Below are 23243 nucleotides of genomic sequence, written 5' to 3'. Positions count from 1 at the left end.
GACATATTGACAATCTTGCAAGATTTTCCAGGATTTACTTTATTAATTTGAAATAACTGAAAAAGGATCAGAGGGATGTAAACGGCTATGACAGGGTGGGGAAAATTTAGGAATTTCATCGAGGTTTTGAAAACTGTAGCCAAGAAATTAAGAGCAAAATTTGTAAATAAGTAACGACATTTGGGTCGGAATAATGAACGCTTCAAAAGGAAAAAGAGGAAATGATGAGAGTTGATGGGTGAGGACGTTCCTTTTACTGGTCTATTTGACTTTTAAACATATTAACAGTTTGTTTTCATCAGGAATAAGGTGCAGGCAAATGTAAAATTAACTAGTCTTCATTACTGGCAGAAACAACCGAAAATTAAAAAAAAACTAACAAAACTTCCTTTGTTGAATTCACCGTTTTTTATGAACTAGCTAACTATACTCTTTACGTTACTTCAATTGTAAGTCCTTATAAAAATAATCAACGATCTGAAATTAATGAAAATTAAAACCCTACAAATTATAAAAAAATGTTTATTTATAATTCAGTGAATTTAAATCAAATTTCCTATGAAAAAACTAACTGGTTTTCAAGAAACTGGTTGACAAACAGAACAGAGTTCAAACCTTTAAAATTTCCGACAATAAAAAAATAAGTAGAGTTCAAAAATTTAAATATTTGGGAGACATCATAACGCCGAATATAACTGAAAAAATGGGATGAAGAATAGAGTACGAAAAATGGAAAATGCCTATCATCTTATGAAAAACATTTAAAATAAAATATTCCTGTCATATAACTCCAAACCGAGGTACTATGAAACTGTAGTCTTACCCGAAGCACTCTGCGGGGCAGAATGTCTGGAGTTTTTTTTCTCTGAACAAGAGATAGCAAAAGTAGAAAAAACAGGACTTAAAGAAAAATTTACGGATCAAAACATGAAGCAGAATTTACAAATTGAAAGGTGAAGAAGAAATTTACAAACATACAGAAAAGATAGGAAACTTAATCCGGAAAAGAAGATTACAATTTTATGTGCATTTATGCAGAATGAACAACCAAAAATTGACAAAAAAAAAATAGTTTCTACGTAAACAGAGCCACTAAGACCAACTGATTTAAAGAAATAGAAACAAATCAAAAAAACATTAAACATTTCTAAGGATCTGTGTAAAGAAAGAGATAAATTTAGAAAAATGATTCGAGAATCTACGTTTCCAGAGAGAAAGAAAAAGAAGGGTATAAACCTGAATAGATGGACGGTAGAAAGGCGACAACAGAGCAAAAGAATGAAAACGTTTTGGGAAAAGTAAAAGAAGTCAAAGCTACGTAAACGTAATCCGTAGTGGTCGGAACGAGAAGAAAAAAAATTAGTGAATTTAATATTCCATTCTACACTGAGGTGGTAAATTATAGATTGATTACTTCCTCTTTTAATAAATTAATGTGGTAAATAAAATAACACTGTTTATGTTGTTACTATCATATGTTGTTTAATTTGTTTTGCATTTTTATTTCTTATATTAATAATTATTCTGATGTTGCAGTGAAACATTAAATTGAAGGTTTTTAATTTTTTTCTTTAATTTCCTTTTTGAGAGGACCTTATCATTAACTCAAATGATTCATATCACTTAAAACATTAAACATGATACTCTTGCGCGCTAGCGCTTACAAACTCATTTTTTTACATTTAATAAAGTGATGGATTTTTTTTTTATTAATACAGCTTCCTCTTATCTTCTTTGCTTAATATTCACTCAACTTAATAATTCAAACAATATTTTGGAGTGTATATTGAGTAGAATGCATTTATATTGAGCTGTTACCTCTGAAAAGCAACAGTATTGTTACACATTTGAGTTAACAGGGAGGAATATCTCAGTCAATAGACATAAAAATTGTACTACATAATTTCTATTACTTTTAGTGAGAAAGAATTATTTCTCTTTGTATTAGCTACCTGGTGGCCTAGTAATGATGAATAAGTATTGTATTATTTTTTTTATAATAGCTTATGTAATAAAAAGAACTACTTTTTCATATTTTAATAGAAATTTTATGAATAAAATTTTAATAGAAATGGCTTTTGTTTTGTCATTTTTTAGTGTGATGATTTATTTTGCCTTTTGAATGTGTTTAGATATGTACTGATACGCTGACAGATATACGGGCAGGAAATACATGTGGGTGCGAACCCATGGATAGTGGACAGAAGTGGGAACGCGGCAATTCGAGATGTATCTGGAAGATACGTGATCGGCAGGGTGGAAAGAGGAGACGGCTTTCTGGTTGTAGAACTGACAGAGGTTGTGATGATATGTGGATACATCTCCCCGAACGGTTCGAAGGATTCGTTTGAGATCTGGAGCAGGTTATCAGAAGATGTAGGAAATCAGTCATTCTCGTCGGTGACTTTAACGCTGAGCTAGGGGGCATGCGATCGACAAGGAGAGGATATGACCTGGCTGCATTACTGGGGTCGGTCGGGTGATCGGTTTTAAATATCCCTGACGCCCCAACCTATATAGGCAGAGGGCGGGGGTCTGTGGTGGGTAGTACAACGATCTCGGAGAGGGCTGCTCCCCAAATATCGGTGAGCTGTTAGTAGAAGATGAGCTCGAAAATGACCACAGGGCAGTCCTGTGGTTCACTGTCCTGTGTGATCATCCGGAAAGACAACGTCAGCACAGGAGGTGATACCCGACCGAAGCCCAAGTGAAGCTAGCGACGGATCGCATAGCTGAGAAAATGGGCCAGAGTAGAATAGAGGCCCGGATGAACTAATGACAGTAGTGGAACTGCGACTGCGCACTACCGATTAAATCTACACCCCTGGCTATCCTCCCTCCTGGAAACCGCTTATGCAGCATTACTTCAGAATATGAGAGATTATCTCTCATTCTTCCCAATAATCTCTTTAAACCAGAATCTCTTTAAACCGTTCTTTAAACTAGAAGCTATTGTTCTTTATTATTTCTAATGCAATAAATTTTGGTAACCAATTCTTACTCATTTTCATAACTTTTTGTGACATCGAAAACAAACATGAAAACGCGTCGCGATTTCGTTCAATATCTACGTAAATTCTTTAAATATGACATGGCTTTGATACAAAATGGAAATGATAGCTTCAATATACATCTAACAAATCTCTTTGAATGAACTAAAGTTAAAGTGAAAAATAGAACTGAGGTTTGCGCCCCATGCTTTTCATTGTAGACTTGCAAAAATAGACAGCTTTATAGATATTTTTTTGAAAACAAAAATGTTTAAAAGCATGTTTTTAATTTTTTTTATTAAAGTGAATTGTTTCTTTGGAGATAATGACAGTATGACAGTATTAGCAATAACAATGTTATTTTGTATTATTATTAGTTATTATTTTTGTATTTAGTAATATTTTACCTCTTAATTATTCTACTATGATTACTAAGTAGTGTACCTTAATAGTCCAACTTTCCAGCAGACGATCTTTAAATTAAGCTGTAAAATGTGTGCTAATTATATGTCGTAAATTTCAAATAATTTCAAAATTATTTTTTGTAAATGTATTTTAAAACGAAGTATTGAAATAAAACATTATAATTATTGTTATTAATACCTAAGCTAAATAATCCTAATATTAACAGTTGAACGTATTGTATCGTCTGAAAATAGTCACCCTAGGCATATTGTTTTAAAGTTATGCTTTTATACATTCTTGGAATTTAATTGAAAACTACTTATTTTACAAAGATAACGTTAAGAAAGAAAAAAATAAAGAAAATTCAACCTAATTTCCCGTTACATAGATGACATTTTTAAAAATATTATGAGTTTAACTTACTTTCTTATTAAAAGTCTTTACAGGACGGATTGAAAAAAACAAGTCCATCGCTTAAACGAGAAAATATTAATAATGCCGAGCAGCACTCAGCTATTTCAGGCTACTTCGAGCTGCTAATGTCGATACAGGTTCTTTTCCAGATGAAATAATAATATTTCTGGTATAACATTAGATAGGTGTAGGTTTTTTCATAAAGAGAAGACCAGGTGTGAGGTCGCTGTAGGAATTATTAGGATAACATTATGCTGACAAAGGAGCATCAGAGAATTGTGAAATCAGTAGTTGCATTTATAGCTTCTACGTAAAATATAGTTCTCTGTTTTTTTAAAAATAAAATCTTTTATAAAATAACTAAAAATAAATATCGTATTATATAACGTAAATGATTTGAGTAAAATAAATTTCGAATAAAATACAAAATAAATAATTTTATACGTGATCGAATATTTCGGAAAATAGCACTATTAATCAACTTTGAATAAAACTTTAATCGAAATAATAGATAAAGAATTAATTGTGGGAAATCAAAAAGTCTTTTCTTGTAAAACCCATTTTTTTTTTGTTTTCAAAATCGAAAAAACGCATCAGGAAATGTAATTCCATAAAAAGAGAAAAAAGATAGTCTTTCTTTGAAAATAGTTTAGTTTTATTAATTTTCATAATAGAAGTAAGAAAACAAACGAATTGTACGCAAAAGAATAAGATTTTGACCTAATGGAAAGATTTTTTGTTGAAAATTCTTAGTTATCGAAGAAAATTGAAAATTACTAATAAAATTGTAGCTCTTTATATAAAAACAGCGAAAAGTAAAACTTGGTTTATTACAGTTACTGTAAATTACTTCTTAATTTATTTCGTAATAGATAGAAAAAATTATGGCAGTATAAAAGTAAGAAAGCCTCTCATTTTATATTCTTACGGGGTATCTTTAATTTGTGAATAAAATGCTGAAGATTTTTCTTAAAATAAATAAAATCTTCAGAAGAAAAAAGTTAAATAGCTTATAATTTTTTTTTTTATTAACACGAATTAATTTCAAATATTTGTCCGGCTGTGCATAATATTGTTTAACGCACCCCAAAAAGTATCAGAATATATGATATTATGAAGTAAAGCAAAATGTTTAGTTAATAGATTTTAATTTTATTGTCTTGTAATTAATCCATGTCTTTGTTCCATTTTACATGATAGTCAACAATTATGTTTATACCCGTTTAATAATAATTATAATTTCAATAAATTAAAAGTGTAACCACCGTGAAAAATATTATACAACCCAAAAAATTACATTTTTAAGTGATAATATTTGTATTTAAATAGTGTGGTTGTAGTTCCTGCGATTTTAAATGATGAGTAATAGAGGGCCCAATCTGTTTCATGATCTGTTTAATGAATGTTTGCAAACTGAGTTTTTCGCACGGATTATCTCAGTTTTTTATTTTAAATAACTGGTAGAAAAACAGCTAATGAGATATTAACAAAACTGTTTGAAAACCTACATAAAAAATATAAAAAACTTTGATTTAAAGTATTTTAAACATTCTTTGTGTGTCTTGTATAAGATACTTTCACTTTTTCTAGTTTATACGCAGCAGTAAAAGAAATTGAAAGAAGGTCAGCTATATACGAGTAATATGATTCTGGTGTATTCCCACGCGCAATATGTTTTGATTGTTACAGTTCGCGACAATTTATTGATTTTGTTCAAAAAAAGTTTATCTAAGTAAAAAACATTCGTTTTTTTAATTTTAGATTTTGAAAAGAATTTTGGAAAAATATATTATTCAAGAAAAACTGTCAGGATGTATATTCAGGAATGTACTTTTTTATTGTTTAAAAACTTATTTACAATTGGTTTCATTTGGATCACTTCCTAAATTATATGATAAGGAATTCTCAGCGGAACTCCTCAAAAATGTTACACTAGTATAATAAAATCTTTTATGTCAAGTAAATACAAATCGCAATTATAAATGACTTTTAACACTACTCGAACGATAGAAAGCAAAATACGAAGTAAGATATCATAACAAGCTGAAAAAAAAGATGAACTGTAAAGAAAAAGAAAAGTGTATATAACAAATTTAAAATTAAGAGTCGAATAGACATATAAATAACAAGTTATTTGTGTGTTAATTAAGCCAAAGTTCGTACGTTGGTCTGAAGCGTTGTATTTCCTACCGCATAGACCGTAATCCTAAATAATCCTGGATCTCATTGTTCCTTGTAAAGCAAGATGCCTCTAGTATGTACCTTGTTAGATTATTCTGAAACCGTTGAAAAATGTCACCATTGCTTTAGCTCGCGGTTCCCCATAGTTTCATCTAATAGGTCTAGGTAGGTTTTAGAATTGTTTTAGCAGCTTACTAGACAAGGAGAAACGAAAACATCTGCCCAATAACCAGGACATTATCTTTAAACATTATCTCAAGTTGTAATCTCTTCTTTCTTACATGAACGTTCCATGTCAGTCGACGATAGAAGTGTAGATCTAGGTACCTCACACTCTCAGTTTCTGAATTATAACGCCGTCATGGTAGACCCGTGGACAGTCACCTCTCCTCATTGTGAATATTATATGGTTTGATTTTGCTTGGTGAACGGGTATTCTCCATGTACACAACTATTTGTTGATTAAATCCAACTATTTAATGTAAGCTATTTGATGCTATAGTTTGACGGAAATTAACTGCGAAACAGACGTGTTATCCGCAAAGGAAACGATAGCAACCTCGTTTGTAGTCAGAAGGTCTGGAGTAAAGATAGTGTATAGCACGGGTCCCAAGACAGAGTCTGAGGAACACCCGACTTGATTTCGAAGATTGTGGACAATTCCTGGTTAAATTTCACCTGAGAGAATTGTCCTTCAAGGTAGCCGCGTAGAATAAGGTAGTATGGATGAGGAAGCCTTATCTAATTTGCACAAAAGGCTACCCTAGCTTTTGACAAGATCACCCTGATCTTGTCGAAAGCCTGTTGGATATCTAAGAAGGCTGCCGAACAATATTTCAGGAGGGTACTTTTTTTTATCTAAATTGTAAAGTTAAGTTTAAATCTGAATTAAAACACTTTTATTAATCATGTTTTATTAGAACTCAATATCCTACTTTATTTATATGTTCTAGAATGTAATTCAAACTTTAGAATTTCATAATTCAAGCAAGAATGGAAACAAATGTTTACGAACACCAGCGGTCTGGAAGACTCATATCTCAGGTTCAGTTTTATTCGAGAGTTCATACTGATTATGGATGAATGAATATACCTTTCCATCTACTTTTAGTTTTAAAAATAGTTCGTTGTTATGGAAGCCAACAATGTTATACGTTTCATACGTGCTAGCATAGCACGTATGAAAGCTTTTTACTGATAGTAAAACTAATTGGGGTATATTATAATCCAATATCAAATTTCTGAGGCTAAGTTTGGAAACTGAGCAAGTCGATCTCATTTGTTATAGCTTTTTTTACTACTAATCGGTTTGGCTATATACCATTTAACCTACACTCCATGCAGGAATGTTTTTCACCATACGACTTTAATATATTCATAACACTATTTGTAATTAATAATTAAAATATGCAACTAATTATTTATTATAGAATTTTACTTTTGGTCGCCAGTTGTTAAGTTCTATTTGGTATTTGATTTTAATAAAAGATTAAAAATTTCCATTCTTTGTCATTTAACACTATATTCATTTAACACTAAAACTCACTTTGCTTTACATGAAAAATAAAACTATTTTACAATCGTAGATTTTAATATACAGTATAATTCCCCTCGAATGTAATGTGTCATCACATTGATATTTAGATTAATAAAATAATATTTTAACATAATATATTTAATTATATAACAGAAACCGTTGTTATTAGAATTTACCTGTAATAATGCACTGGATAAGTTGTTTAAAACATTTAGATTTCAAATACATTGAGTCACTCTCTCCTTTAACATAAATTGTTTTTAACACTACCCCAATGATCAATTTTCAGTATTTCTTACTATTACAAGTAAGCTCGTTGGATTTGCTCATAAATTATTAGAACTATTTTTTTTAGAGTATGTATCTTCAGGAATAGGATAACCTTTCCATTAACCTCCAAGTTGTAGCCTCTCTGTTTACCATTCGGAAGGTTCTGGGTTCGTATCCTGTTCCTTGGATTAACATTTTTCCTAAGCTACAAAATTCATATCATATCATTGTCAGACGAAAAAAAAGTTTTTACATTAATCTGTAGTTGCTAGATATAATAAACACGAAATTTAGGAATTAATAATTTTAAAGGAGGCACCTCTTTTATTTAATAACCCCCATCGTTGAACTGAATACGCAGTGCTAAATGTTCAGCCGGAAATTCTTGCTTAGATAGACAGAGACAATTTCAAAGCCGTAACAAATGAAATGAGAAGAGATAAAAAAAAGGAAGATTTAAAGAAATGTTTCGTTATTAGAATACTTTGAGAAGTTTTTTAAAAATCCGTTTAATTGTTTTAATTCAGGGATAGTAATGAAAAACCTCTGTAAAAAGTTAATTGAAATAAAACTGAGAACTACCGAGTAATAATCTGAAAGTACTACTACATATTTTTGTTTTTGCATTAATTTTAGTAAAATTGTATCATTATTGCGCAGCAATTAATCTAATTAAGCAACATTCTGATCCAAAAAAATCATTACTAATTTATTTTGTTTTTAATTAGATAACAATATTATGACAACCAATCACTAAATTAGATATGATATGCTAGAAAATATATAATTTAATTGGATTAATTTATTTATCAAATAATTGGGGTAAAATAATATTGACTTGTCAAAGTGAGTATCTGTTTCGATGTCTTTTGATTGGTCTTAGGTCCAGCAATTGCTTTTACCTCCTGTATTTTCTTTCAACTTCATTATACAGTAAACAAGGCATTTTTAAAATACAAGAGATAAATAAGCCATAAGTAAATTATCGGATATTTATATACATATTTTCTTAAGCATGACTAATTTCTCAGCCAAGAAATCGATTGAAGTCACATCAAAATATTTATAATCATAAAAAAACCTGATGTGAACAAAATGACTTTCTTGTACGTCTATTAAATTACATACACTTTTTTTTTTAAATGAAATGGACATAAAATTTTATTTCATTAACTTGATATTTATTCATACTTTTTTTTTATTATTGAATTATTACTTATCGTAAAAATATTTTTACAGAGGTTAATAATTATTAATAAATCAATATATTCAAATTAAAAAAAAAGGAGATGAAGTCTGATTCGAACCATGTGCCTTCCCTTCTAAGATCCAGATATTTTATTAATTAGAATTTTATTTGGCTATGACTCAGGAATAAATGAAAATAAGTATCACTTATGATGATGTATCGTTGAAAAGTTCTCATGAGGACTTACGGCTACAGTTAAGAAAAATTTCAAAATTCAATTTTTTTTTGACTTTGGGCTTTCTTGGACACTTTTGGTTCAGTCGATTATAATCAAAAGAGGGGGGGGGGTGAACAACTAGTTACACCAGTCCTAAATCTAAAATTTCAACATCCTACGGCTAATAGTTTTTGAGTTATGCGAGATACATACGTAAGTGCGCAGACGTCACGCCGAAACTAGTCAAAATGGATTCAGAGATGGTCAAAATGTATATTTCCGTTGAAATCTGAAAACCCAAAATTTTTTCGATCACAATAATTCCTTTACTTCGTACAAGGAAGTAAAAAACAAATGTATTTTATTATTTTCGGGGGCTATTGAAATGTCAAAGTCAGATAACTTTTTTTTTAAATAACTTGAACAATTTTATATTTATAATAATAATTGTTATTTCACTACGACTATAAATTAAAAAAAAAAATTATCTCAAACTTGTCAATTCTTTCATTGTTGAATTTAGCAGCTAATATTGACACTATCAAACTTGTAATCGTGTATGAAATTATAAAAATCTTTTAAATTTCATCTTACTACAAAGTTTTATGCAACTATTGATTTATTTTTAGATAGTGTTGCTAAATAAAAGTAGGTAAATTAAGCAAACGGAGCAAAGTAGAACAAAAAAGAGGTGGTGAAAAATTAACAAAAAAATACCTTTAGTAAAGGATAAACTACTGATGTTAGGATTTCTGTTGAAAGGAAACAGAAAAATTAAATTGTAAATAAACGAGCATAATTTCATGAATCAGTCGTTTATCCTCATTAAAAAAAAAAATGAAAATTAAGCTCAAGAAATGATTTATTTCATAGTGAAAGAATCAATTAAAAATTAAACTAAATACTTCAACAATAGTAACACAAAATTAAATAATACGAAAATATGACTCGGAGTTGTTGCCTATTTTTAAAATTATTTATATTTAAGAGTTCAATAGCTTGGATTTATTATGGAAATTGTGGAAGTGAGTCGATTGCTCTTGTGTTGAAAAATACAAAAAAAGAAGGTTAATAAGCACATAGATGTAAACCGGAAATTCTGAATTAATTATAAATATACGAGAGGTTATCTCTAAAGTAAACACTGTTTAATTGTAAAAAAAATATTCAGAAAACTTTATAAATATTTTTTATTCCTCTTAAACTATATATCTTATACTACTACTCTATATAATCGCCGCATGAATTAAGACATTTATCGTAGAGATACACCAGCTTCAATATACCTTCATCGTATTCTTCTGCCGCCAGTCCATCTAGCCACTGATTAACAGCTTTTTTTAAGTTCATCGTCATCCGCGAATTGCTTAAAGCTCAAAAATTCTTTCAATGTCCAAAAAAATGGTAATCAAAAGAAGCTAAGTCTGAACTATATAGTGGGTGATCGTAAATTTTCCATCCTTATGTTCTCAGTAAATTACGTATCGGGCCCGCAACATGTGGACGGACGTGCATTACCATACAGCAGGACGACGCCGTCGGTCAGCCGCCTACGTCGCCGATTTTGAATGGCGCGCCGTAACTTACTTAGGGTTTTGCAGTAGGCTTCTGCATTTATAGTAGTTTCACATGGCATGGAATCAATCAGCAGTATGCCAAACCGATCCCAAAAGAGTATGGCGTGACCTTTGTTTGTCTGGTTGGTGACTGAGGATAACGCCATTCACTTGATTGCCGTTTTCTCTCTGGCGTGTAATACGAAATACATGTTTCATCGCCGGTATGAAACATGTATTTCGTATTACACGCATGAACGACACAGGTTTGAGAGAAATTTCTCAGCGTCTTTACTTTAGAGTTATCTCTCGTATATTTCAGAACTATAGTTGTTTTAATATTTTAACTTGTATTTTTTTAATATTTATGAATACCAATATATGTAATATCTAAATACGTTTAATAAAATTCGGCGTTCAGTCTTGCAATATATTTAGACCAACTTATGTTAAATAAAGATCATGTAACTTTCATCTTACCTGCACATGACACAAGATAGTTTTATCTATCTTCGCAGCTAAATCCTAAAACAAGAACTTCAATAAGGGAAAATTAACGCTTTCACTTATTCTTATTTCATTTCTTTTGAAATATTTCATCATTTTTTTAAATTTTCATAAATTGAACTTATACTGTGAAAGTAAAAATAATTTTTAAAGGTTAAGAGGATTTATCTCAGATATCGAGGTATTTGAAATATTACTGGAAAAGCTTTTGCTTGATAACAGATCTATTATAGATTTCAGATGAATTTTTTACGTCAAGGAACATATAGTGTTGTAATAAGTAACTGAAAATTGTTATATTTTTTTTTTCATGGCAGGTTGTGGTGTATACGATTAAAAATAAATTATATTTCTTAGTGTCTCAACCGGAAATAAGCAGTTCGCGATTTTCACATTTAAAGACGCGTTCATGCATACTTGTATCATATCTGTACTTTGTTGTCGATGATTTTTCTGTGTTAAGCGAGGGCACCAGTAGGTGAAAGGATTCTTATTATTTAAGAGTAAAAAGAATGATCCAGAAATGTAAAATTGTCTGTGTCTTTTTGCAACAGCAAGATCGCAAAAATTCGGTTGTGTTACAGATACAAGAGTAGGCGCACCTTTGCTTATATTCATATCTTTATTAGATTATTTGCGATTATTAAACAAAAAGCAAAATAAAATTATTAAGTACAGTTTATGGGTAGTCTAATATACCATAGACTTAAATATATGTAGTGTTATAGAATTTACCGATTGACTAGGCAGTTGTTTTCTAACAAACATCTGCTCTTATCCCATACAAGCCTCACGAGGGAAATGAGGAGTGAAGTGGATTTCCTTCACTTCTCTCATCTATACTTGGCTTTCAATGAGAAAAATATTTTGTTGCTTATCAGCATGCCAAGCTAAATGCAGGTGAAGTATTCGTCGCTGAGAGTGACATCTTCATTCTATTCACTCAGAAACTGGCAATAGAAACAAAGTCATTATTACAGGGGAAACTCTGATCGGTACTTCTTGTATATCAGATGCTTTACAGATGTCAGCCTTAGAAAATTGTTGCTCTGATAGTCTAAAGAACAAACTAACAATCAATTCTAATTTATTTCATCAATTCGTTTGACATTTATTTATTTCGTTACATTTATTATGTAAAAAATATTTTTATTCGCTGATTTTTTATTTACGTTTTTTTAAGTTTATTAGTAATCGACAAAATAAGTATCTAATACATTATATTTACTTCCGTTCCTTTATAACATAAATGTTATTAAAATAACTGAATTAGTAGATCCAGTTTTAGCCGACCAATTGGCCTCGTTCTCTTTCACGGTGTCAATTTCTGAAATATTGCCGTAATTAATACCTAACGACCAAACTAAACCGATAGTGAATCACCGATAGTGAATCTTTCTTTTCTGTTTAATGATTTAATTTATCACAGAAGCTTTGAAGCTTGTTCGTGGGAATTGGAAATGGAATTTTGTAGCGAATGAAAAATGCTGTGCTGACCGGAATTCAAACCAGCTATCTTGAAAGAAAAGCCAAGAAGCTATCACTCCGCCACGGAGATAGATCGGCTGCTTTAAAATAATTAAAAGTTTAATTGAAACTGAACAAGAATGCAATAGCATTGCATAATATTTATCGGCAATTTTTAGTTTAACTATGCTAAATATTAGTAATGAACCCTCGCTCAATTTTTATATTATTTTATATATTTTTTTTTGTTTTCATATAATTTAATACTGTAAAACCTTTTAAATTATCTTAAGTATTGTGTTAATTGTAGTAGGAAATACATAAATGATATTGCGTTGTTATTACTACGATCATAATATTACCGTAAAATTATTTTATGTTACATGAATGTAAACTGGCTTTTGGAAATAAAAATTTGTATCTACCTGTTAAAGGTCACCATTTATCAAGGTAATTCCTATTTGACATTTTTTCTGCTCAGAAGTAAAGAATTTTGTTTAGCTTAAAAAATATTTTTTTGAAAAATGAACTTAAGTTAATTGACGAAAAAGCCTTAAAATTAATTTATCACACATCAAACTGCATTAAAATATGTGCAGTTTAATTTATCTTGCATGCGTAATAATAATTTGTAAAATTGCTGTCGACTTCATGTAGTAAACTATGAGATTATAAGAAAATCATATAATTTTACCACGATTTGCTATCGAATTTTTAGACTAAAAAATCGGGTGGGGCTGTGTCGGGGCGCAAGGCCGTTGGTTTAACGTGAAACGTTACAGACCTTGGATGAATTTCCTCCGAGCTACAGACCGACTAATTTATCTGTAGAGTTAATTCGGAGAGTCACCATCGTATTTTTTTGAACAAAACTAAAATCACTAATGGAAAATTTTAGTTCCTTCATTTGGTCAACTCTACAGATAAATTAGTTGATCTGCGTGTCAGAGAGTCAGTTTTAGTGTACTGGATTGAAAAAAAACGAGACATTGACTGCGTAATAAATTTAATTTTAACAAAAAACATTTACTAAATGGTACATGATATTTTTTTAGACTAATATTCGACAACAATTTTGTTCAACATCAGTCTGCGATATGAAAAGTAACAGACATAAGGCATAATAAGCAGCATTAGAGGTGCTCGCGCCGTCGGCGTCGTTCACTGAGCGCGCCGTGCCAGATTTGCGACGCTTCCGCAACAATCTTGCTTGCTCGGCACCGGACATTGGGGTACTTGTGCGTAGCCCATAACCTCCCCTTTCAACTATTTGGGTAATTTAAATTTCCGGCTTGCTTTTACGTGAGCTGAGGCTGACATATTGAATTTTTATACTTTTTTACATGTTTATTTTAATTTTTTACACGTAAATATTGTTCAAAATACACTTATTATTATTTAAATCGATTTATCTCGACAAACTCTAAACACAAACACAGGAATCACCGCGCTATCATGTCGAAGTCGTGAGCTACACTAAATGAAAATAAGCAGACCACCAGTTTTGGCCTATCTGTGCTGTGCCCCCTCCTCGACAACCCGTTTGCCAGTAATTCAAACTCAAAGATGAATCGGTGAGCAGTCCATGTAAGTTGTAAAATGACATGGCATTTACGTCTCTAAGACGTAGTTAAGGATTTATTAAGGCAGGATGATATAGATCTTTTCGTTACGCTACAGATTTCTGTTCTGGTACACGTATGTTTCGGCGTGATTTTAAAGACGTTCACGTCAAAACAACCTTAAATATTTCAATAACGTATTAAATAAAGTTAGCGAAACACATCATTCAATTAGCAAGATCATTAGTTTATCCGTAAGATGAAATGAAGGATATACGTTATTTTATCTTCAGAATCTTTTATCTACAAAAATAAATAAAAAGGTAAAAGTGGAAGATATCACTTTTATTGTTTCTCCACTTTATTGACAAATTTTGATTATAGATATCATCTAGATTATAAGTAGATGATTATAACCTAGGTATCTTTCTAAAGAAGTTGCTGTTCATAGCAACATATTTAATGTGTCAATCTAAAAAAATATCTGTGAGGTAAAACATATATATATATACATATGCATACGGCCAGAACAATATTTGCTCCGGGCTATTTAATTGTAATATATTAATTATAATTTTTTTTCAAGTTAGAAGTAAGGAATATATTTTATCATGGTAAAGTTAGTTGTTTGTGTGGTTTGATACGTGTTTTTGGTTTCTTTTTTTAACTTATCTTCTAAAATCAATTACTATACGTACCTTACCTCATCTGTATTCTTGCAGTGACCTCATACCAGGCACGCTGAAATCTATATAATGGTAAAACTATCTACAAGATAATCATTAGTTCATGAAAAAGTTTTGATATTTCCACTAGAAGTGGGTTAAAAAATAAAACAAGAAAGGGAGAATCGAGAAATTTGTACAACTTATTTAGCTGTTTCTTCATTTAAAAATTGAGGAATATTACTTTTATTTACAAAATTTCTACGGTACTACAAGTTTTTAGCAAACATCAACCAGTAATTTACTCATTTTTATTTGCGTTAAATTGATAGCACAATCAATAATCTTTACTGAAGTCTCATTTATACACAATTATATTTTACTTAAACTTAATCGATCGTGAACTCGCAGTGGAGATAAAATTATTTTGCGCAATATTTTATTTTGTTTAAATTAATAACAGAAACAGATATACCAATCTATCGACAAAGAACACATTAATTTGATTTCGTTATTTACAATGGATTAAATACAATTTATCATTACATTTTTTTTGGCTGAACAAATACAAATAAAACTAAATTTTGTATTCAAGAAATATGCGAAGTTATGGAATCGGGTAAACGACGTAAAATCTTAAAGGAAAATTCATCGAGGTGCAAAGAAATGAAAATTTAGAATGAGAAAAGAAAAACAGCATGTGATAATTTTTTTTTAAACAGCAAGCGGCTACTCATACTGCTAACACACTTATGAACTTTATTTTTCCTAATTTCTACGGCAAAAACACAAAGATTCAGTATTTATAGAGCTTATTTTTTTTTTTGTAAATACTTAATATTTACAGGTAAATTAGACAGCTTTATCTAATAAATAAAGCCTATTTAACATAAATAAACAATAAATCAGTATTGTATAAGATAAAGATAAATAAATAAATAAAAAAATTGAATACATTTAAATTTTAAATTAATACATCACACAATCAACCAATTATTTATTTTAAAGAATTACCCTTATTTTTAAGTTACGGAATCAGATTTATTGAAAGTAGTTTTTTTTTGTATTGAAGATAATAAGTATGAAATTGCTGCGGTTTTATTTCATTAATTACTTTTTGACTGCCAGTACAAAAAATAAGTAAGAAAATATTTTTATAAATTATAAAAATTGTGAATTGATGATAATTTGTTTATTATGATATATTTTAAACAATAGAATTTTAAGTAATTTATTATTTTAAATGTTCAATTTCTTCCAAATAATTTATTCATTTTATATTTTTGATTTGGTTTTTTCGTAGGATATTTACACTGCTTTAAAAAATTAATATATTATTACAAGGGCGTTTATTTACAAGTAGCAGTGTTTAAATTAAACGTCATAAATCAATTAGTTATATGATTTATATTATTTGATAATTTTACAGTCTAGTCATCGTGGCTCAGTATGAACCGAATGAGATATCGTGAAGCGCCGCAGAGCCGCCTTGAGGTAATGCGTAATCCCTTTGTAACTGATCAAGGATGCCACCTCCCTGAGCCTGACGGGCGAAGTTCTGACGCGGTGGAGAGGGCGGAGCGGCTGCAACAGGAGCTGGACGAGATTCGTATACAGGAGCAGGACTGAAAAACTGCTGAGGGGGTGGTCTTTGCGGTGCACGTTGTGGTGGGGGCTGTGGTCTAGGCTGACTGAATGAAGGTTCGGGCCCGGATAGAGGAATAGCTCCGGCAACGGCCGCACGTGGAGGTGTAGGTCCTTGGGAGAAAGACGGTCTCTGAGCCGGAGGCGAAGGAGCGAAAGACGGTCGGGACTGAGGTTGGGCAAAGCTTTGTTGAGACTGGAATGAGTTCTGGCTGTATTGAACGGGTTGTTCTTCGTACTGTGGAGCGGGAGCAGGTGCTGGAGCCGGACGAGGAGCTGGACGGGGAGCCGGTCTGGGTGCCGGACGAGAAGGTGCTCTCGGAGGAGGTCTGGCGACCGGAGCTTCTTCATAGTACGCTCCGTCGTCATTTACTAATTCTCCGTCAGGACCGCGTCTTGTAGATTCATCTACTAAGGTTGGAGGAGCGACAGTTATACCTTCTCCGGCCGGTTGAAATCCATATTTGTTTGCCCCGTATTCGACTACACGTACTTTACCCAAGTCATCGACGTATCCGTATTTGCCCATAACCTCTCCGGTGTTAAGTTTAGTCTCTATTTTAAAGCTGCCGTCAGCTCCTTCATACCCATACGTGTATGAACCGTCTTCATTGTGCCTATAACAAAAAAAAAAAACATCATAAAAACTATGCCGTTTGCAAAAGTTTATTTCAATAGAGTTTTCTAGTATAAAAAATTACACAAAAGGAATAATAATAACTTTAAAGATGAGATTAAATTATTACGTTCAAAAATGTTGTATTTTTTAAATAATAATTTTTTATTTCGATCAAATGCCACAAAATTACGGTCCTTAATTTTTACCGGATATTAATGTTTTTAAACCTCTTGTATAAATATATATCATATTTCAGCAGGTTTTACCATGACACAAATCCTGGATGCAAGCCGACAATATGAAAAACATTTTGACCTAAATATTCCTAATGAGTAAAATTAGTTTAGTAAATATACAAAATAAACACAGACTGCATAAATTTAAAGTAGTTTTTTATTTATTCTTTGCACTTAGTTAATTTTTAATTTTATTTTAAATCGAAGACTTTCATCTTCTTGGAATTTCTATTACTTTGTTCATAAATACATTATTTTCTAGATTTAAAATTAATTTTAGAACAACTTATTTGAACGGTTTAGTGTGCTTTTCTAATTGTTTCTCATTTTCCTATTTTTTTTTTTTTTTTTTGTATTCAATATCTTACTGTCTAATTTCTCCGTTATCTGTTTTAAATATAATAATCAAACATTCTTATGAATTTTTATTTTTTGAAAAAAAAAAATCAGATGTTTTTAGAAAAATTTTTAAAGTGAACGAAAAGTACTATCAACGGAGAATCTTTATCAATGATTGTGCTATGTTATTATTTTCGAAGAACGATTAACTATTTCTTTTTAAGACAGTTTTGCCATAGGTTTTTTTTCTGGAATCAGGACGATAACCTGATTCCAGAAAAAAACCTATGGCAAAACTGTCTTCATATCTATGTTTATTTTCAATAATTAATTATTTTGTCTTCTACTTTTAATGCTACAACATAAAGTTATTTTAGGTAATGTCGGATTTATCCGTGAAAGTTATTTCACTGAGAGAAAGAGAGTTGTATTTGTATAAGCCTACATGTACAAAATACTTACACTCTGCATGTTTGTTTGTCACGCGTGCAAGAACGTTATTATATGTCCCCCGTTATACCGATCATTGTTATTTATTCCAACAGGCCTCTTTGATGACGACATAATATATCTATTACTTTCATTTTGCGAATCACTTCCTAATTCCTCATAAAAACATAAGCGAAGAAATGCAAGTTTCATTTACTTGTTTCTAATCTTTATATATTATAATTTAGTAAATAAACTGTTTTAAACGTGTTCATTTACCCGAAAATTTTCTGAATAAAAATTAGAGAAATATTTTAATCTTACTCATGAATGTTAATTTTGAGCTAATAAGCGTTTAATACGATCATCCCATAAATGTGAAAAAATATATTTTGTACTTTCTACTGCTTTTGGATTAATTTAAACACAGATTTTAGCATTAATGTATTGGCCAAATGTTGGAAAAATTTTATCTACTTTTTAACATGAATGTTTAACGGTCGCAGAAGTATTTTATCAAATATATGAAAACCTTTTTTCAAAAAACTTCATCGTTTTCTTATCTCATTTTTCTAGCAATCCTTTTTTAATTCAACTCAATGATAGTGTTGAATTTTTTCTAAATTATTTTATTCAATCATTGTAATTAAAAATTTTATATTCAAATTAAACCTAAAAAAATGTTAAAAATACCCTAATTACTTCCAAAGCCAAAACAACAAATACGTTTATTCTGAATTTTACACTTTATAATTTTTAAATTATAAACACATTAATTAGATCCAGATAAATATAAGAATATATATATTTTTTGTTTACTTTATTGTTAATAAAATCTTATAGATATATGTAAATTTAGCCCACCGGGCTGGTCTAACGGTTAACTCGTCGTCTCAAATCAGTTGTTTAACAGTTGATTTTCGAAGTCGAAGGTTCTAAGGTTCAAATCCTAGTAAATGTTAATTTGCTTCTATACGGATTTGAATAGTAGACGGATACTGGTGTTCCTTGGTGGTTGAGGCTCAATTAACCACACGTCTCAGGAATGGTTGGAATGAGTCTGTGCAAGATTTTACCTCATTTTAAGGAGTTGCTTATTGTTCACTAGTTGAACAGATTGCAACTTACACATTAGGAAATATATATATATATATATATATATATATATATATATATTACTTTTCAACTAAGCCTCCAGCAACATTTAAACACTTATCCCATCATTCTGTTAGCTTTCTGATTCCTGCAGCATAGAATTCTTTACCTTACTGTTTGTACCATTCGTGTACCTCTTTTTTGATCGTTTCATTGTTGTTGAACTTCTTGCCGTGTAAAGAGTCTTTGAGCTGGCCAAATAAATGAAAATCAGATAGGGTGAGGTCTGGGCTGTTAGGAGGCTGTGGCAACACCTCCCAACCCAACTTCTCAAGCATTTCTCCTATATATATATAAATAAGTTTTTTAAATTTATTTTACGTTTTCCGATTTTATTTTAACAATGAAAGATTTTTAAAAAAATCAACAAAAGTTAGGGGATCATAAACTAATACGGGAATACATGTAAATATATATATTTACACATAAACTCGTACGAGTATATTGCGTTGGTATACTAAGCTGCACAGTATTTATTAAAATATCGTTTACATCCATCCGTCATTGAATATATCCTTCTGTTATTCTCTCTTCAAATAAGATTTAATATAACGTACATGATAAGGAGTCCGAAGGCTGTTTCGATATATCAACTGGTACCATTAGCTGTTGCGCAAAGCTTACTTCTGCAGTACTCGTGAGATGCTTTTGGGCGAAATAATTAGTTAGTGGCCAGTTCCTTTGACCCATTTATAAGCATTGTAGAAGATTAACTAAATTAATCATATAAAAATAATCAATTCATGGAATTACTATAAAATAAAATCGATTGGGGTTGATAAACTTCAGCCAGCCTATTGTTGGAGAGAAATGTATAATTTTATAAAGAATGAAAATCTTATTATGTTGATAATTTTTTTTATGCTGCTGACATTTTACTCAATATAAAACTTTCGTAATATTATTAAGGTTATTTATTTATTATTTGGTTATACAACAAAAGCAATGTAACGTATACGTTTTTGTTTTTGTGTTTTTTTTTTTATTTTGTTTTTAGGTGAAAAGAAAAGTTTTCCGCTTTATGAGCTTTAAACAAAGAACCTTGACCTCGTATTACAGAATGGTTGGACTATATTAAACTACATTATTTACTAAGTGAAGGGCCCAAACTTTCTAGAACGATTGCATAAGATAAATGCATTCCTATGTTCATGAAATGAAACATAAATATTTGATCTCGTTCTAGATAAATACATGCTTAAAGTTTTGTATACTTTTTTAAATCTATAATTCTTTTTTAATAGCAAGCAAAAGCTAAATTTGTAGTTATTTTTTAATTTGCAGAATGAACTTATTAGATATATTTTTTTTAAGCAATTCTGTTTGCTTAGATGCATATTTGTCTAAAATCGAGGAAAAAAATTACAGGTCATAAAAGTTTTTAAGATATTTCTATGTAATATTTATTAGTCTTGAAAGTTATTAATCAAAGTATTTTCGTAACGCAATTTAAAGTATGGTGAAATTTATAAAAAGAAAATTAATTAACATTTTAAAAATAAAAAAAAAAATCTCTTTCGGCACGCTGGAAGGCGGAGCTAGATTTCACCGACGCTGAATAGGGGATAAAAAAGATTTCCACCTTAAGGTTAAGAAAAACTTTAAATTTACTCAATACGACAATGGTGGCATGTGCAACAGTTTCACATGTTTAGCATACGTTAAACCCCATCTTACAATTCCAGCAATATTTTGGTCATCCCTTGCCGTAAGGGTTGGTCATATCAAAAATTGTTTGAGACAAAAGTTTTAGGTAATATTTAGAGGACTAATGACCACTTTAAACCGATTCGATACTGAAACTATTAAGGGAGGTATGATTTTTTTGTCTTCGAAACCCCATTTTTTCCACTCCCCGGACCAGTGGTTGGTGATATCAAGAAACTTTATTTATATAAGTTATAGGCCCTTATTCAAAGAATAGTAGGAACTTTAAACGAAATCGATATCTTACTTAAAGAAAGTGATAGCGACATCTCGTTTTTTCGAAAAAGCCCCCCACATCCACACCCATAAACCGATTTGTCCATTAACGAAATCGACCGAGGTTTTGGGTCATTATGTTTTATGTATCAATTTGAAAGTGATTGGTGCAAATTACGGCAGTTATCGTGTCTACAAGAAAGTGAAATATATATATATAAACTTTTGAACTGATGGTGGTTCTGGGGTCTGGGGGATGTGAAAGGCAAAATGTCAAAATTTTCCGGAAGTCAAATTATGGTACTCATTACAGTAGGTAGCTTTCTTATGAAATCTATCTAATTATTTATCGATATTTAATAAGATGGAATTATATTCTAAAATGAAATTAAAAAAAGATTACATAATGAATAGATGGAATATACTCGTATATTATATTCCACCTATTTTGATTTGATATTACTGGAATATATTATGCATACCGTGGTATATATATAATATATTATATTCCATCTTATGTAAATGTTCTTTGATCTTGCTCCAAAGATTGAAAAGCATTTTCGTAAGATGATTATTTCTAAACACGTATAAAGAAAAACTACGAAATTTTATTTATTTTTTTGAACTGAAAAAAAAATAAACCAGTTCAATTATTTCTTATAAATTTTTTTATTTAACATTAATAACGGTGAACAAAACTACAAATTTTATTATTTAAAGGTAACTCCTGTATTTTATAATTTTAGTTTCTTGTTTTATGGTTTGTAGAAAAACGTTATTATAATGACGTCTCGATTGTTAAGAAAATAATATTTGTATTTATTTGTTAGAATATTTTAAAATTGAAATAAATCATCTAAAACTTTGTCTTACAACTTAACGATTGAATGAGATTATGCCAGTTTATAACGATAAAAATAAATTATTTTACAACCTTTTGGAAAAGAAATGCTTTCAAAAAATTTAGATTTAGGTATGATTTATTACTTGATAAAAATCAGTGAATTAATGCATTTCACTAGCAACTGGAATTTGGGCATTATTCTAATCTATTCCTATTTGTTATTTTTGATCGTTTACGTGATTTTAGGGATGATACTTTTTCCTTCTCATTGGAATGTTAAATCTGTATAATAAAGTTAAACCCTTTTTAGTAAACTTGAATGTCCATATATATATATATATATATATATATATATATATATATTAACTTTTTAAATTATTTATTGAATATTTGTGTGACAAAATATCATAATTTTATAACACAATACTGTAATAATTTATTTTTTAGTATCTACGTCACCCGGTTGTCAGAAATATGTAATACAAATTATTAATATTATACAAAATTATTAACTATGGCATTAAGTATTTGCATATAAATGTCTACTCTACTGATAATTTACATAAAACTTCCATTCCTTTTTCATGTTGGCAATTCTCCTACATTTTATTCTAGATTTTGTAATAATTAAAACGAACAAATATTCTATATATTTATTAATAAGGAAGCAAAACCTTGTTTTTCTTATTATAGTTGTTCACCTTCACTCGGTAATCAGAATTACCTATTTCTTTTAAGAATTTCAAATTGTTTTACACGGCTTTTTATTTTAATTTTAAATAATATGTAGCCAAATATTCTATATGTATACACGTCTGTATGAACTGATTGTTATCTATATTATATGTACCACTATTTTTATTAAAGCGATATTTTATTAAACGAAGGTTTAAGATCAAGAATGTAAATACGAAATCAAGATGATTGTAAACTGATAAAAAAATAAGTTGAACGGAGAATACTGAATTCATCTTCACTGAAGATAATAAAAAAAATAAATTATTTCATATGTTACTCCAGAAGCGTGGAAAAATGAATTTGAAGGAACAGTTGTCGATTCAATTTAAAGTTTATCGCATAAGGAAGAGAAGCTG

General features: G+C 30.1%; 1 protein-coding gene across 1 annotated transcript in view; it reads right to left on the bottom strand.

Moving 5' to 3' along the window:
* Window positions 1–15140: 15140 nt before the first annotated feature.
* Window positions 15141–23243, bottom strand: part of LOC142326861 (uncharacterized) — a 32806-nt gene continuing 24703 nt past the window's right edge. The window contains exon 3 of the mRNA XM_075369598.1: window positions 15141–17221. Coding sequence (XP_075225713.1) covers window positions 16405–17221 — 817 coding nt within the window. The 3' untranslated portion in view covers window positions 15141–16404. The remainder of the gene's footprint in view (window positions 17222–23243) is intronic.

The sequence above is a fragment of the Lycorma delicatula genome, chromosome 1, assembly GCF_047948215.1.
Source record: "Lycorma delicatula isolate Av1 chromosome 1, ASM4794821v1, whole genome shotgun sequence".
Taxonomy (NCBI): domain Eukaryota; kingdom Metazoa; phylum Arthropoda; class Insecta; order Hemiptera; family Fulgoridae; genus Lycorma; species Lycorma delicatula.
Note: the sequence above shows the minus strand (reverse complement) of the source record. Positions and strands in the feature narration are given on the sequence as shown.